At 38.1% G+C, this 14960-nt stretch overlaps 1 protein-coding gene across 11 annotated transcripts in view; it reads left to right on the top strand.

The window, feature by feature from the left end:
• The first annotated feature begins 1222 nt into the window (after positions 1–1222).
• CREM (cAMP responsive element modulator) overlaps positions 1223–14960 on the top strand; it is a 32238-nt gene continuing 18500 nt past the window's right edge. For 2 of the 11 annotated variants that reach the window (XM_057398878.1, XM_057398877.1), the window contains exons 1-4: positions 1223–1506; positions 2157–2280; positions 10811–10957; positions 14743–14834. In XM_057398878.1, the coding sequence (XP_057254861.1) occupies positions 1466–1506; positions 2157–2280; positions 10811–10957; positions 14743–14834 (404 nt within the window). In that variant the 5' untranslated portion in view covers positions 1223–1465. Of the gene's footprint in view, positions 1507–2156; positions 2281–4037; positions 4182–10810; positions 10958–14742; positions 14835–14960 lie in introns of those variants that run through there. The other 9 variants (XM_057398874.1, XM_057398873.1, XM_057398875.1 and 6 more) reach the window with 9 other exon arrangements.

The following is a 14960-nucleotide window of genomic DNA, read 5'->3' as shown; positions in this document are numbered from 1 at the left end:
ATCTTGATAATCAATGTAGTAAAATTAATGTTGTTTTTCTTTTTTTTTATTACAGTGTTCTGCAATCAGGAATAATGCTAAAATTTAGAAATTAAACCCTATTTTTATTTATTTATTTATTTTTAGAATATGAAAAATGGTGCTCTATGTAAAGTTTCTGTGCAATGCACTCAATGGGAATAAAAGCACTTGTGGTGTTTTGTTTTGTTTTTCCCTAACAGTAGGTTATGTATGACAGATGGCTTTGGTTAAGAAATTACTTCAGGACCTGTCTAAAGTGAATTAATTCTGACTATAGTCTCGCCTTTAGGAAGAGAGATTTTGCAATTAATATTTTGCCAATACCTATGCATGATTTAATTTTCCTTGGTGTGTGAGATGTTGTGTAGCTTATGGAGGCATTTGTACATGAAACAGGTGGAGCTTTCATGTTTGAGACTCTGGATGGTCCTAGCTTACTAAGTAGGAACTTTTTTTTTTTCCTACTTTATTATTGTTATGCATAAAACTGGAATGATAAACATCTTGTTATGGAAAATTATGGTGGAAAACTTGGTGAAAACATTCTCCCCAGAGTTGTTCAACTTTGGTAAATTTCAGTAGATCTTTAATTAGATTGTATCTAAAGAAAAAGGTAATAAGAAACTAACAGGACAGGAATGTAAAAAGATTTTAGGTGTAAAATGTCTCCTGAATCTAATCTGAATTGATACTGGCATAGATTATGTAAATTCTTTTGGCAGAAACACTAAAGTTAACCCATAAATTCTTGAATGTGTACAGCTTGGCTGCCGCTAGCAGCCAAGTCTGGTCTGCAGAATACCATTGGAGGAATATAAGCTTGAGCTATGCTTCTTGGCATCTTTTGACTGGATTCCTTTTGTTTTTTCATGCCTTTATTCTATGCAAAAAGGGCAATATAAAAAGAATTATTTATTCTCCTCAAAAATTGTGGAATATTCTGTAAAATAGTGCAGCAAATGGAGCTGGGTTTACATTTAATTAATTTTAATGTAGTTAACTTTTAACATGTGCAACTTGGGGTCAGGCACGTGGGAGGCTTCCTTCCCCATCTCTTCCATTTCTTAGTGTAGGACCTGAGCAGAAACTGCAGGAACTGTCAGCCAGATAAAAGAGTTGAACTTTTGAGTTCAGATGGGCTTGCCATCCTTGACTTACAATAACCAACAGAGAGGAAACAAGATTTGCTGCCTCTTAAATCCCACAACTGTAGCATCTCCCTTTTGTGGCCTCAGTTTCTTGTTTAAGTAGGTAGGTGGGAGCATGCTGCAGGGTTCTCTGCTTGACCCTGTCCTGTCTCTGTTCTGTTTGTAAACTGACCTATTGCTGTGGCAATGTTTGTGACGTCACCTGTTCAATGTTGCACCTTCAGTGCAGGCTTTGGTAGGAGAGAGAGGGAGCCGAAGAGAACCAAGCTCTTGTTTTAAAACTCACAACTTCCGGTATGACTAAGTATGTCAAGAAATACAGAAAAGCAACTGCCAGGTAATTGCATTTTTATATAGCAGATATATTTGGAAGCTTTCTCTGTGGCATTTAAACTCATAGTTTAAATTGAGGGTCAAGGAATTGCTTACTCCTGTATGCAATTTACCCTTCTTCTAAAGCTGTAGAGTGGGAAGAATCGTGTGTCTTAAGCTCCAAGTAGTTACAGGCAATTCAATTGTAGATCCCAGCTGAGGTTTGGTATCTTGGAAGGTTTGAGAGGGCCATAGCAGCACATGGCTGCTGGACAGCTTGAGCCTTGGCCAGTGGAAGATGTGAAGCACAAGGGACCTGCTGTGAGCAGTGCTGTTGGGGCTTCTCTGGAGCACTCACTGCAGGGGAGCCTAGGCCTCTGTGCTTGTCCCTCTCCTGAGAGCCATTTCTAGTACTGCCTCTCCTTGTGGCTTTCCAAAGTTCTTGTTTTAGGGCTCCTGGCTATATGAATGAATATTTTAATATGGGGGAACCTCATATTAAAGGAAAGAAGGACCTCGGTTAGTCTGGAGTTTTTAAAGGAATCTTTTATTTTCTGTTAAGTTGTTAGTTGTCTCCTCCAAATATAAAATGGTCTGGAATTGCATTTTTCTCCCTATGTGCCTGATATACCTCCCTGTACTGCATTATTTAGATGTGCATGTGCTTACTTTTAGACAGATGACCATGGAAATGGTTGAATCACAACAGGATGACAGTGCAGGGGATTGTATGCCAGAGAGAGATGCTGTTCGTCTTCAGAATCAGCCAGGCCGAAGTCATATTTCTCAAGGGTCTGAGGTAAGCTGAAATATGGAAAGATGAGAAGAATCAATAAAGAGGTAGCTATTCAGAATAGCTATGATTTTTGAGTGATTCATTTATATGGAGTTCTCTTGTTCTGTAAGTCTTGTTATTAAATAGGAAAAAATAGCAAAGGTATATGGAAAACTGCGCATGTGGTATTTAACTAAGAGCTAGTATAACACGAGGTCTGTTATAAAGTAGCACTTTTAGGAGACCAGGATTTTCAGACTGAATGGTAGGCACTTTTTTTTTTCTTTTTCACTTTTCCAAGATGATTGTGTTTGTGATGGAGATGAGGATAGGGTCTTAAAGAGTTAAGGTGCTTTCAAGATCGAACATAGTTAAAACATCTGTATCTTGAAGAAGTGTTGTATAACAAAAATTAAAATATGAATTAAAAATAAGCATGGTTCTTCCCTAGTTCTAATTTTTGTACAGAATGTGTTTAATTCTTTCGGAAGTACATTTTTAATGTATGCTTATTTTGTTTTATCCCTGTGCATCCAATGACAGTGTCTGAAGTACTAAAAATATACATATTCTGTATGGTAGTCATACCTGGATTATTCTTTGCTAGTTAATGGATGAAAGATGACATAGTAATAAACCCTCAAACATTAAAAATGTGTACTGAAAGGTTCAGTGCTTAAGAGAGGTAGCATACTTGCCAGTATTAAGATTTATTACTTCAGGAGTCTGTATAGACCCCTTAGAAGGATCTTCAAAAACACTTTATGAAAGAAAGGAACTGATTTAAAAGACGTCTTGTAGAATTTCTTCATCACTGGAATTTAGAAGTTACTTGATAAGTTTTGATGCATGTATTGGTATGTTAGATAATTGATCTGCATTTTCAGGCTGAATGCAGCTGCTTTTTATGTGCTCTTTCAGACACAAAGTAGACTGCAAAGTATTTATGAATGCTTATTTGTTAGCTTTGTAACCTATGGCATTTGTTGTGGTTTTGATACGTGCAGCATTAGGAATACTGCAGGGTTTTTGGAGGGAGGGTAGGAGGGGTTGTTTGTTTGTTTTCCTGTAAGAATGGAATATGAAACCAATAAGTTTATTTGGTTTGCTCTGTAGATGTAATCCCCATATTTCTTCTTTGATAGTTCAGTTCAGATTTTGTGCCCTAACTTCACAGTGTGATTTACATGTAAAATCTATTGGCATGTGCAATAGTCTCTGAAGAAAATACCTGTCAATTCTGTCACTTGGGATTTTTCATGATGACAAAGCTGCCACTAATGCTGTTGGAAGGCTTCCGATGGGTTCCCCGGGAGTACGTTTTTTTGTGTTTATCTGCATTTAATGCTTGAGTACGTGTGAAGCTTCAGCCACACTGCAATAGGCCTCAAATGTTTCAATTAGAACTAGTAACTGAAGTACCAATGGATCTCAGTCCATCAGCACTAAAATGAAACACGTGCACTTCAGTTTGAAGGCTCAGGATAACAGTTGAGAGTTTACATTTGGGAGTCCCTCTTTTTGGTCAAATGGCCCAGGGAGCCAGCACTGCTCTGCAGTCGTAGCTGGAGGCGATTTCCCTCCCTTAGGATGGACAGTGCCAGAAAACTGGTGTTGATGCAGTTGTGCCAGTCTAACCAGCAGTGAAGTAGGGGGCCTCCAGGGGACAGCCCTGCCCCCTCAGCTGTCCAGCAGTGCTCCAGGCCTCACTGGCTGCCCCCTCACTGCTGTTCCCCAGGTCAGGGCCTGGGGGCCGCAGCTGGGAGTCCGGACCTCCCCTTAGAGCTTGAGGCTGAACTGCCACAGTATTTCCTTCAGTAAAACAGGCAGAAAGCTTATTGCTGAAAGACTTTATTGTGACATTTCTTTGGTTTAAGATGAGGAGGACTTTCTTAGCTTATGTTCCTACCTGGCAAGCTCAGAAGGTGAGATGCTTTGTCATGGTGATGGTTGGAGGTAGACACTGTGAGGTAAACCCCTGCTCAAGGCAGGGGCCGCGTGTGGGACATCTGTCTGCTTTTGCTGGTGCAGGATGGGAAGATTAGGGTGTTTATGAGGAATTCTTGGCTGTGCTGTTGGTCCAGAGTCTGTGTATTTTGACTGTTACAGAAGGGTGCAGGTAGTTCTTTCTCCCTCTTTGGCCTCTGGAGGAGTGCAATTAAGAGAAAACAACTTAAAGTGGCTGAAATGTACCTTGGACTAACTTCCAATCATCTCCCCTACTAACTTACTGCAGATGTGCAGAAATGTGAGAAAAGAATGACTGGGTTCCTGCTTAAAGGTAAAATCATGAAATAGTTTGGGTTGGAAGGGACCTTCAAAGCTATCTAGTCCAACCCCCTGCAATGAGCAGAGACATCTTCAACTAGATCAGGTTGCCCAGAACCACATCCAGCCTGCCCTTGAATGTCTCCAGGAATGGTGCATCCACCACTTCTCTGGGCAACCTGTGCCAGTGCTTCACCACCCTCATTGTAAAAAATTTTTTCCTCATATCCAGCCTGATTCTCACCTCTTTTAGTTTAAAGCCATTACCCCTCGTCCTGTCACAACAGGTCCTGTCTTTCTTATAGGCCCCTTTTAAATACTGGAAGGCCGTAATAAGGTCTCCCCAGAGCCTTCTCTTCTCTAGGCTGAACAACGGCAACTCTCTCAGCCTTTCTTCATAGGAGAAGTGGTCCATCCATGATCACTGAAATTAACAGACGTCTCTGGGGTTTTCTTTTTTGTTTATTTTGTGGTTTTTTTTTCAGCCAAATAAGTGGTTCAACCTTGGTTTTGTCAAGTCAAAAGTGAAGCATTTTAATATGTTATCTTTAAGTACTGTATTTATAGTTTTCTGTGTATTGTAAGAATCTCAGAATAGTTGAGGGATCTCTTGAATCATCTGGTCCAATCCCCCTGCACAAGCAGGTTCAGCCAGCCAAGGCTGCCAAGGACTGTGCCAGAGAGTCTTTGTGCCAGACGGCCCTTGAAGTAATGATAAAGCATTGCGCATCACTGATGTCAGAAAGTATATCCAGTTGGGTTGTGAACATCTCCAAGGATGGAGTCTCTACAACCTCTCTGGGTACCTGTGCCAGTGGTTGATTGTCCTCACAGTAAAAAGGGGTAGGATTTTTATGTTCAGATGGAATTTCATGTGTTTTATTTTCTTACTTTATTAGTAGAGAAAAGATGGTTTGGGGGTTTGTGGGGTTTTGTTGTTGTTTGTTTGCTTGTTTGTTTTATTTGTTTGTTGTTTTGTTTTGTTTTCTCCCTAGCTTGTGTAATAGATACTGCTAATGCATTTTTGGTGATGAAAGTAAAATTACTTCTGCAAAAGCAGAAATGAGTGAATTAGAAATATAAAAAATGAGACGCATCTTTCATCCACTGTGGCAAAATTGTCATTTTTCTATCTTGAAAAGGTTATTTTTTTTAAACAAAAATAAGTAATGTGAAATAATTTATAGCTGAGTTTCTTGCATCCCTCACTTTTAGCCAGTTAATGAATTGACACAGTATTGTTTTAAATATGTTTTCAATGTCATTTCAATAAGATCCAGCCTCCAAAAGAAGTGGGTAAGAAAATATTAATTCATAAAAATTTTGGTGATTGTCTTTAGAAGCTGTTGGACATGTACAGAAAACCTGTAGAGAAGCTTAATGCCTTTTTTCAGTGAAGAACAAAGGTGCGAGATTGAATATTTCTCCACCTGTTTTGAGATGGGCTCCATAAGTCCTCGCTCACATGCACAGATCTTACATGAATACATACAGGGCTGTTCTTAAGAGGAAGCTAACTCTATTTAGAATATTCTGATAATGCTGTGGTAGCCAAACTTGTATCTTGGAGCAGTTATATATCTGATTGGTATTCACAGACAAATTAGATGTTCCTTTTGCAGCATTTCTAGAGGCCTTACTGCATTCTGTGTTGTCCTGTGCTCAGCTACACTAAATCTAACTGTAAAAATGTAAGAGCAATGTACTTGGACCTTTTTCAGATTTGGCAAAAATACTTTCAGTTGTGATTTTTTTCTTTTCCTGTAATCCTACATCTTTCTTTGGTTCTTTGAATCACTTTTTGTGAACTTTGTCTCGTTGTCTGTCAGTAGAGTTGTCTGCTGCCTTGGTCTGAATTACCATCTTTTGACCTTTCCATGCTGGTCCTGGACTAGATATTGATAGAGATTTATAATATGAGAGCTGCTGTCAGAGTTTTCCAGAGCCTGGAGTGCATAGCCATTCCAGGTTGGCACTGCTCAGGTTTAGCACCTAAGGGGTATTATCCTTGTGGCCTCTTGCCATCAAACCTTGTGTTAAATCTTGTTCCCAACAGACTGAGCCCTGCAGAAGTCTGACAGACTGTTTTAGGTATGGCTATAAAATCAGTCTGCCAAATGCAAGTCCATGATATTTAGCTAAGCTGATGTTAGAGGATTATAAACCTGCAGCCTTGTCACCATTTTATGATTACTTAAGGTATGTCACCAAATGACTGAAATCGGCCTAACCTTGTCTTCCTTAAAACCATGTGCTGCTTTTTTGACATTAGCTGTGGAATTGACCAAAACATCCCTATCTTCAGCTTTTACTTGTAGAAGCTACTCAGTGCCTGAGTGCAGTGAATGCTTTGCTCTTTCATTAGGTGAATTCAGGATGGGTTTGCCTTGTCTTTTCCTTTCCCATAAGTACTTTTCTTTTCACTTCACTTCTGGAGTCCTTGTAGTGTTTAGATTCTACAGCAGGGACAGTACTAGGATGAAGCTCTGTACTGTGCACTTCATATCAGCAATGTTTAAGGCATGAGGGGTTGAGTGTGGATGTAACCTCTAGTACAATGTAGGGAGATGTTATCTGACCTTGGGCAATGAGAGTGCGTATATCCACAGTATGACTGTTCAGATGGGCAGTGCATCTTGAAATCAGATAATGATGAGTAATGTCTTTATGAAGGTTATGAACCTCAGTATGAAGATAGTTCATGATCTTCTTTTGCCAACGGAATACATGGTTGATACTTGTTGAAACCATTAGACTTAACAGTTGCATACCTAAGAGGAAAGAATCCAAAAGGACATTATAAGATCTAAGTCTCTTTGCCATTGCTAGGGACATAACCCTTACACTCTTTAACCAGACGCTTAATGTGTTATGCTTCCCCTTCCCCTTTGTGTTCCTGAGTTGCTTCTGTGGATTGTTTTCAGTCTTTGTGCCAGACAGCCCTTGAAGTAATGATGTTAAAGGTAGCATTGCTCATCACTGATGTCAGAAAGTAATTTTTTTGCCAAGTCTGTTTCAGTCAGCATTTACATATGATAGCATCAAAAGGTACTGGTATTTTAGTTAACAGAAGAATATTCAATTTGAAAACAATGCAAAGGGAAATGTGCGTTTTTATAAATGTTAGAAATCATTAAAACAATTTTGATCCACAAGTTGGAAATATTTTATTTCAGTCTTAGTCATAGAAAACAAACCTAAAACAAAATAATTGCAGACATTTTAAAGAAAAATGTGTAGGTTATACATTATGCAACCTTTGGATATATGTGGAAACTCAGCAAAAAGCAATTAAATTGAACTGTTTAAAATGGATATAAATGTAAATGAACAAGCAAATTGGTTTTGGTTTGATCCAGTTTTAAAATGCTACTGTCTTCTCTTCCCTCACCTCTATCCCCCATTTAGTCTCTTGCCTGAATTATTGGGAACAAAATGATTTCATCTGTCATGTTGTAAACTTCAGTCTAAAAGAGTATGGTTTTCTCTTTTTCTTGTGTGTTTCTACTGAATAAGTGGCTTTAAATGAATATAGTGTTTTTTAATCTTGAGTACTGGATTACTGCCTGATTGTAGGTGCCTGACCCATTGTGTACTGAAAGGAAACTCATAAACTGTTCACCTTGTACTTCTTTGTGTTGTACTCAAAATGTTCTTTCTGATACACAGAGTATTGTATCAGATTTCAGCTCTTGCGAAGACAGTAGTAAGTGGAAAGGTTTGATGAAATTACCTTTGTAATGTTTTGAAAAGTTAGCATATTTTGTAAGCATTTAACCTGATCTGTCTTTCCTTGAAGCTTAGGTTTAGGATGATGTCAGCTGTGACACAAAATAGATCATACTCTTCAGATTCTGGAGACTTTCTAGATCTCAATCTCAAATACCTATCTGATAATATTAGTATTTGGTTTTTAGATTGGGAAGAAGGTTTGTATGTCCTGTTTACATGTTGCCATTAAATCACAGTATCATAGAATAGTTAGGGTTGGAAAGGACCTTAAGATCATCTAGTTCCAACCCCCCTGCCATGGGCAGGGACACCTTACACTAAATCATGTCACCCAAGGCCTCGTCCAACCTGATCTTGAACACTGCCAGGGATGGAGCATTCACAACCTCCCTGGGCAACCCATTCCAGTGCCTCACCACCTGAACAGGAAAGAATTTCCTTCTTATATCCAATCTAAACTTCCCCTGTTCAAGTTTTAACCTGTTAACCCCTTGTCCTATCACTGCAGTCTCTAATGAAGAGTCCCTCTCCAGCATCCCTATAGGCCCCCTTCAGATACTGGAAGGCTGCTATGAGGTCTCCACGCAGCCTTCTCTTCTCCAGGCTGAACAGCCCCAGCTTTCTCAGCCTGTCTTCATACGGGAGGTGCTCCAGTCCCCTGATCATCCTCGTGGTCCTTCTCTGGACTTGTTCCAACAGTTCCATGTTCTTTTTATGTTGAGGACACCAGAACTGCACACAATACTCCAGGTGAGGTCTCACAATAGCAGAGTAGAGGGGCAGGATCACCTCCTTCAACCTGCTGGTCACGCTCCTTTTGATGCAGCCCAGGATACGGTTGGCTTTCTGGGCTGCAAGCACACACTGAAGATGGCTCATGTTCATTTTCTCATCGGCCAACACCCCCAAGTCCTTCTCCACAGGGCTGCTCTGAATCTCTTCTCTGCCCAACCTGTAGCTGTGCCTGGGATTGCTCTGACCCAGGAGCCATTTAAATGTCATTTAAAGAATAATTGTTTCCATTTCAGGGAATGCCCTCAATTGTTCTATTTCCTGAAAAGTGGTTCAGTTTACCATGACAATTGAACAATCACATAGTAAATGTTGACAAGATCCTGTCTCTGTTTCCTATAAACATTGTTTCTTCAAGATAATCTGAGCCAACATCTGGTCTTTTTGATAGTAGTGCATCTTAATAGCAGTTAAAAACTTTCTCTAAAGAAAGGAATGTTTCCCAGACAAGGAATCATTCAGGAGTGAAAGCTTCTTTAATATTTGGTATTTAAAAATCCCTTCAGTGTGAACACAGAAAAACAGAAAACTTTCTTTAACTTTTATAATATTCAGCATTCATCATGTTTTTCTCTTCTTTGTCATCTATTCTTACCTTTACTTCTCATACCAGATACCTTTTGGGTCTGAGAACAAAGCTGGGAAGGGAATAATACCAGAATTTTAGATATGAGTCAGGGTCTATTCTTGTGCATGCAGAATATAGAAATAAGGCTTTTTCAATGCAGTTTGCTTTGAAAAACACAAGATCTGTTACTGTCATATGATTTATGTTTGTCATTCTCTTCTGAGTTTAGAGATGCTTCATCACCCAGAACTTGACATCGTAGTGTTTTCCCTTTGCTTCAGGATTTGTTTCTGTTAAAGACTTAACAGGAACAACATAAATATTGAACTATTTCTTAGCGTGTAGGTGTATAACTATTTCTTAACCCATCCTCATTACTGATGGTTTAGAACCAAGGGCTGGGGAAAGCTGTGTGTGCTCTAATACATCATCAGAAAAAGGGATCAAATTATTACTGGATGGAAGAGTTTCTTCAGCTGTGCTAGGCTTAAAGAAGATTCAGCTGTTCTTTAATTTTTGTTGTCATATTGAAATATTGATACACTCCAACACTGTTTTTCTTGATATGTAAATATATATATATAAAGAGTGTTTATTAAACTAAATCAATTTAGAAATCAGTGTATTGCTTTATTTAACAGAGTTGATGTTTTTTTGCTGTCTTAATAGTTCTCTTGTCTCTTGAGGAGACATCTATCTGGAAAGCCTACCTTCTTGCCTAGCAAAGCAAGCAAAACGAAAACAGTTCTGGCTTTTTTTTCTTTTCATTTTCTTTAATTTATTTTTTCCTGATTAAGACATTCTGCCCTCTATGTTGTTGCAGTGACATACTAGTTCAGCAAATATTGATATTATTGTATTTCTTCCTAACCTTCATGCTAGCAACAGCAGATTTAGTGTGTGATACCTTAGGGTTGTTTCTACTTAAAAAGAAAACATGAAGTCACAGGAAAAAAAGGAAAGAAGAAAGATTTGCAATTTGTTAGGGGTCAGATTTAAGCTTTCCATACCATTTACAAAGACACCCACCAAACTTTTACTAATAAAACTAGTATCTTTCTATGTGTGATAACTACACACATCTAAGCTATTTTAAATATGGCATCAAAACAAGTTTGTTTAGTATCACTTCTAAAAGCATCTGCTGAAGTCTTAAGGCATGTTACTTAAACATGATGGTTGTAATTTTTGCAGGTTTCTGTAGCTGCATCAAGTGCTGGAAGAGGATCTCCAGCTCTAACTCTAGTGCATTTGCCTTCTGGTCAAACAGTTCATGGCCAGGCTGTCATTCAAGCCACACAGCCCTCAGTCATTCAGTCACCACACATGCAAGCTGTTCAGGTTAGCTCTTTTATTGTTACATTTCATGAATATTTGGTAACTGATAACTCTTCCCCCCAACTCCATTTCCAGTTTCTCTTCATTCCTACCAGTTCTGTAAGATTTACTCATAAGGTGCAGGAAATGGGGAGGTAGGTGGCAAAATTCCAACCAGTAGCAGCTCTGCAAGCACTGTGTAGTGATTCCTTAATGCTTCCTGTTTACCTGGTAAGAAATTGTGTCTTGGAACCCTGAACATACGAAACAGCAAATTTGTATAGTAATGTGGCCTTACATTAGTGTACCTTGCAGTTTTTATGTCTGTTTTTTTTCTTTTAATTCTATGACCATCACTTTTCTAATGAGACTGTGTACTCATAAATTTGCAAATATCTCATACACTATTTTTGGAGAGGATCTAGGTGTAATGGAAGTAAATGTGTTGTAGTGAAATGATTACTTGTTGGTTTTAGCAGGCCCTTTTAGACCATCTGGTATTGCTTTTTGTGGGTATGGATATGAAAAGACCAAAAATAAGGGCAGCCTCAACGTAAACATGTATTTGGCAAATCTTCACATATTTAATGTTGCTGATGTTTAAAAACAAGGACCAGTGCAAAATGCTTAAGATATTCCTGAGCTTTTAAATAGGAAAAAGACCAGAGAAAATTGACTTGCAACGTTTTGAAAATGACTTGGCCTCCCATTGGCCTTTTTCTTGTAGCTAAGAATGCCTTTGTTCTAGTTTTCTTAAAATCTGATTGTGAAATGTCAACTGAATTGCTCTTTGCAGATAGAATTGGTATCTCTGATAAGAAAGGCTATATACACCTGTTATGCGTGAGCTGTTTGACCTGTAGTCATTGAACATGTTAAGGAAATAACATGCATTGTCGGTCTTCTTGTGAAGCCACCTTCAATGTTTCAGACTTACTAGCTTTCAAGTGCAATGACTAAGAAGGCATACGTAAGTAGGATTTATTTTAGAGATTAGAGAAAAAGAATAAAACCTTGGCAAAATACTGAATATTTTATTTGTAAGGAGTAGGTGTAGATGGGACTTGCAAGGTTTTGAATTTCTAGCTATTGAAACAGATGCAGTAGATGTCAAGAGACTTGGGTTTGGTCAAACTTGAACTCAAAGCAAAGTATTCAAAATAAGTATTTTTTAAAATGGAATTCTTTCTAACTGTAATTTACCAGAGCAAACTTCATTAGGTAAGCATATTGCAGTTATTCCAGGTTGCTGTCACTGCTTTTCTTCAAGTAAGTCTAGTCAGGATGCATATTGCTCCAAAGCTCAGAAGAAGGAATTTTTTCGGAATCTCTTGCCAGCTGCTGTGTTGTCTTAGGGGAGTGAAAGTTGACTATTTGTTGTATTGAGTAAACTCTGGCTGTTTTCCCTTTCCCAAAGGAGTAGAGAGGAAAGCTATGCCCTGATTAATACTGACTAGTCAGTTCCAGGGTTTTGCTCTGGTGCCATTTGAGCATGGTAATAGCAAATAAGGTGACTCTAGAAGAAGGGCTTGAAGATGCTGTAAAAGACTCCATTACACAGGTTGTTTAGCCTTCTGTGATCCTCTTAAGTAATTTATCCTGCCACCTAGCATTTCCTCCAGATCATTTGGCTTTAACTTGATATTGTATCTTTGCCAGAAAGTAGGGAACTTGGGAAACAATATCAGTTTACTTTACAAGAAAAAAAAAAAAGTATGCTGAGAGTTGATGTTAAGGTTTTGCTTGACTTCTCCCTCTAACACCTGCAGCTTTAAACTGGAAAATGTTCAACCTTTTTTTTTGTAATGCTGTTGGGTTTTGGATTAAGGGAAGGCTTATCTATATCATGTTCCTTACTATTTTGTTAATGTTGTTTTACTTGTTGGAAAGTTTGAAGTTAAGATTATTATTTGACTTTTCTACTTGATCCCCTCTGTAGTGCGTCAGTTATTGGCAGACTAAGTTAAGTTTGTTCAAAAACCACAGCAGTTTAGTGAAGTTGAGGTCTGAATGATGTCCAGGAAAAAATGACATTGTTTTTCACTGGTCAGCATTGCGACTGTGGTTGCTTGCTATTAGAACATTAAGTTTATTTGTTTTGACGAAAATTAGAACTTTTGACATTTCTTCCACAAAATACCCTCTTCCACATTAAAATGCTTAAATTGCCTTTTGGTTTCCTTACCTTCTTCCCAAAGTATGACTGTTCCTGACTTTTTTGGCCATCTTCACAAACCAGGGGTGGGTATAGGTAACCCTTAGTGGGATGGGAAGGTTTAAAGGCACTAAGGGGCTTGTCTTGCTGTTTGTCCTGAAGCAATTAGATACATATTTTTTTTATCTCCCTTCCATCTCCCCTTTCAGAATGAGAGCTCTGTTTTGGGAGAGGATGTCCAGGCTCTTGGCTATGTAATATTTAGTTTTGAAGTTTTGTGCCAGAGCCTTGAAGGTCAATCAACAAGCAGATCACTGTAGGGTACTGGGGGGAGATTACTTTCAGACGATCTCTTTGCTGGTCAGCATTGGTCCATCCTCCAGAAGGATGGATACAAAATTCCTGAAGCTCTTGTATCTCTGCCAGTCAGCTCTGAAGTCTGGTTTGGAGCTATACATCTGTAGACAGGCAGAAGTACATACCTCTCATTATTTCTGGATGGTCTTTTATTAGGCAAGTTTAGAGTTTTAATGAAGCTTCCTAAGTACTACCCAGCAAAATGAGGCTACATTTAGTATTTTTACATAAAACTGGAATAGAATTAGTAATAGAATTAACCAGTGAAGAGAATTTCATTCTGCAATAACCTGTAGTTTTTTCAAGGTGTAGTTTTACAGATTTATTTCTAGCACCAAGCACCCAGGTCTGGCAGCCGCAATAATTCTGGAGTTCTTCCTTGACTTCCCTGTGCTGCCTACAGTGATTCCAGCTCAAACACTTGAGCCTTCTAGTCACTTAACTCATGTTTGTTCAGTGTTAGCTTAACATAGTGCTTATTCTGAAACTGCAGTCTGGTCTGTCTTTATGTGAAAAGGTCATTTTCCACACTAGCTTTTACTGTACTGTTTCAGTTTGGAAATCTTAAGTTCCAGCAGTTCTGAGTAGTAAAATCAAGAAAATAGGGTGTTTTCCTTGTACACTAATCACTTTCAGTTCTGTATAATAAGATAGTTGCTGGTAAAGAGTGTGATTCAGCTCCAGGCCTTAACATTGTCTCAGGTAATTTTAAGAGACAAAGAACCTACGAAAATACTACTAATAAAGGTCTAAGAAAAGGAGGCACTGAACTTTGTCAGAGGGTTCTGAAATTTTCAGAGTATTGCTCAGCAATGTATTTGTATTTATGAATATGTGTTGGTAAGTGTAATAAATGTGTAAATAAATGCATTTTCTAAATAGCTTTGGTGTGGTTGTGAAGAGGCTTTTGTATTGTATACTGTTCTTTAAGGTGTATCAGTGCAATATTCTGTATTTTAAATGTTTAATTTCACTTTAAAAGAAAATTAAAATGTATACTATATTTAAAGAAATGCATCTTCAGTACTTTTTCTAGGTGTCATTTACAAAAAAGTAACCTGGATTATTTAGATTTTTTTCTTTCAAATAGACTATGTCATCTAAATGACTGTATGTTGCTAACCTCATAATTTATGACTTGCATTGGTAAAAGAAGTCCAAGATCACATGAATAGTCATTAAATAAGTGCACAAACTTCATGTATGCAAGCATAGAAGGTTTTTTTTAAATAGTCTTTTACTCTGTTGCTATATTTTTTTTATGAAGTTATGAATTTCAGAAACTTTACTATTACAGGCAGCATCGATTGCAGATGAATCTGCAGAATCAGAAGGGATAGTTGATTCTCAAAAGCGTAGGGAAATACTTTCAAGAAGGCCTTCATACCGGTAAGGACTTTTAATTTGAATTTTTAAAGGCAGCTTGTATATTACAGCAAAACTGTCTGATAAAAACCTTATTTTTCTCATGGTTATGGAATTTATATGTATAAAATTATCTTCTTTTTTTTTTTT

Source organism: Pezoporus wallicus, unplaced genomic scaffold (assembly GCF_028554395.1).
Source record: "Pezoporus wallicus isolate ANWC-B61680 ecotype Strahan unplaced genomic scaffold, APGP_CSIRO_Pwel_v1 contig_7866, whole genome shotgun sequence".
Classification (NCBI taxonomy): domain Eukaryota; kingdom Metazoa; phylum Chordata; class Aves; order Psittaciformes; family Psittacidae; genus Pezoporus; species Pezoporus wallicus.
The sequence above is the reverse complement of the archived record's forward strand: the minus strand, read 5'-3'. Positions and strand labels throughout refer to the sequence as shown.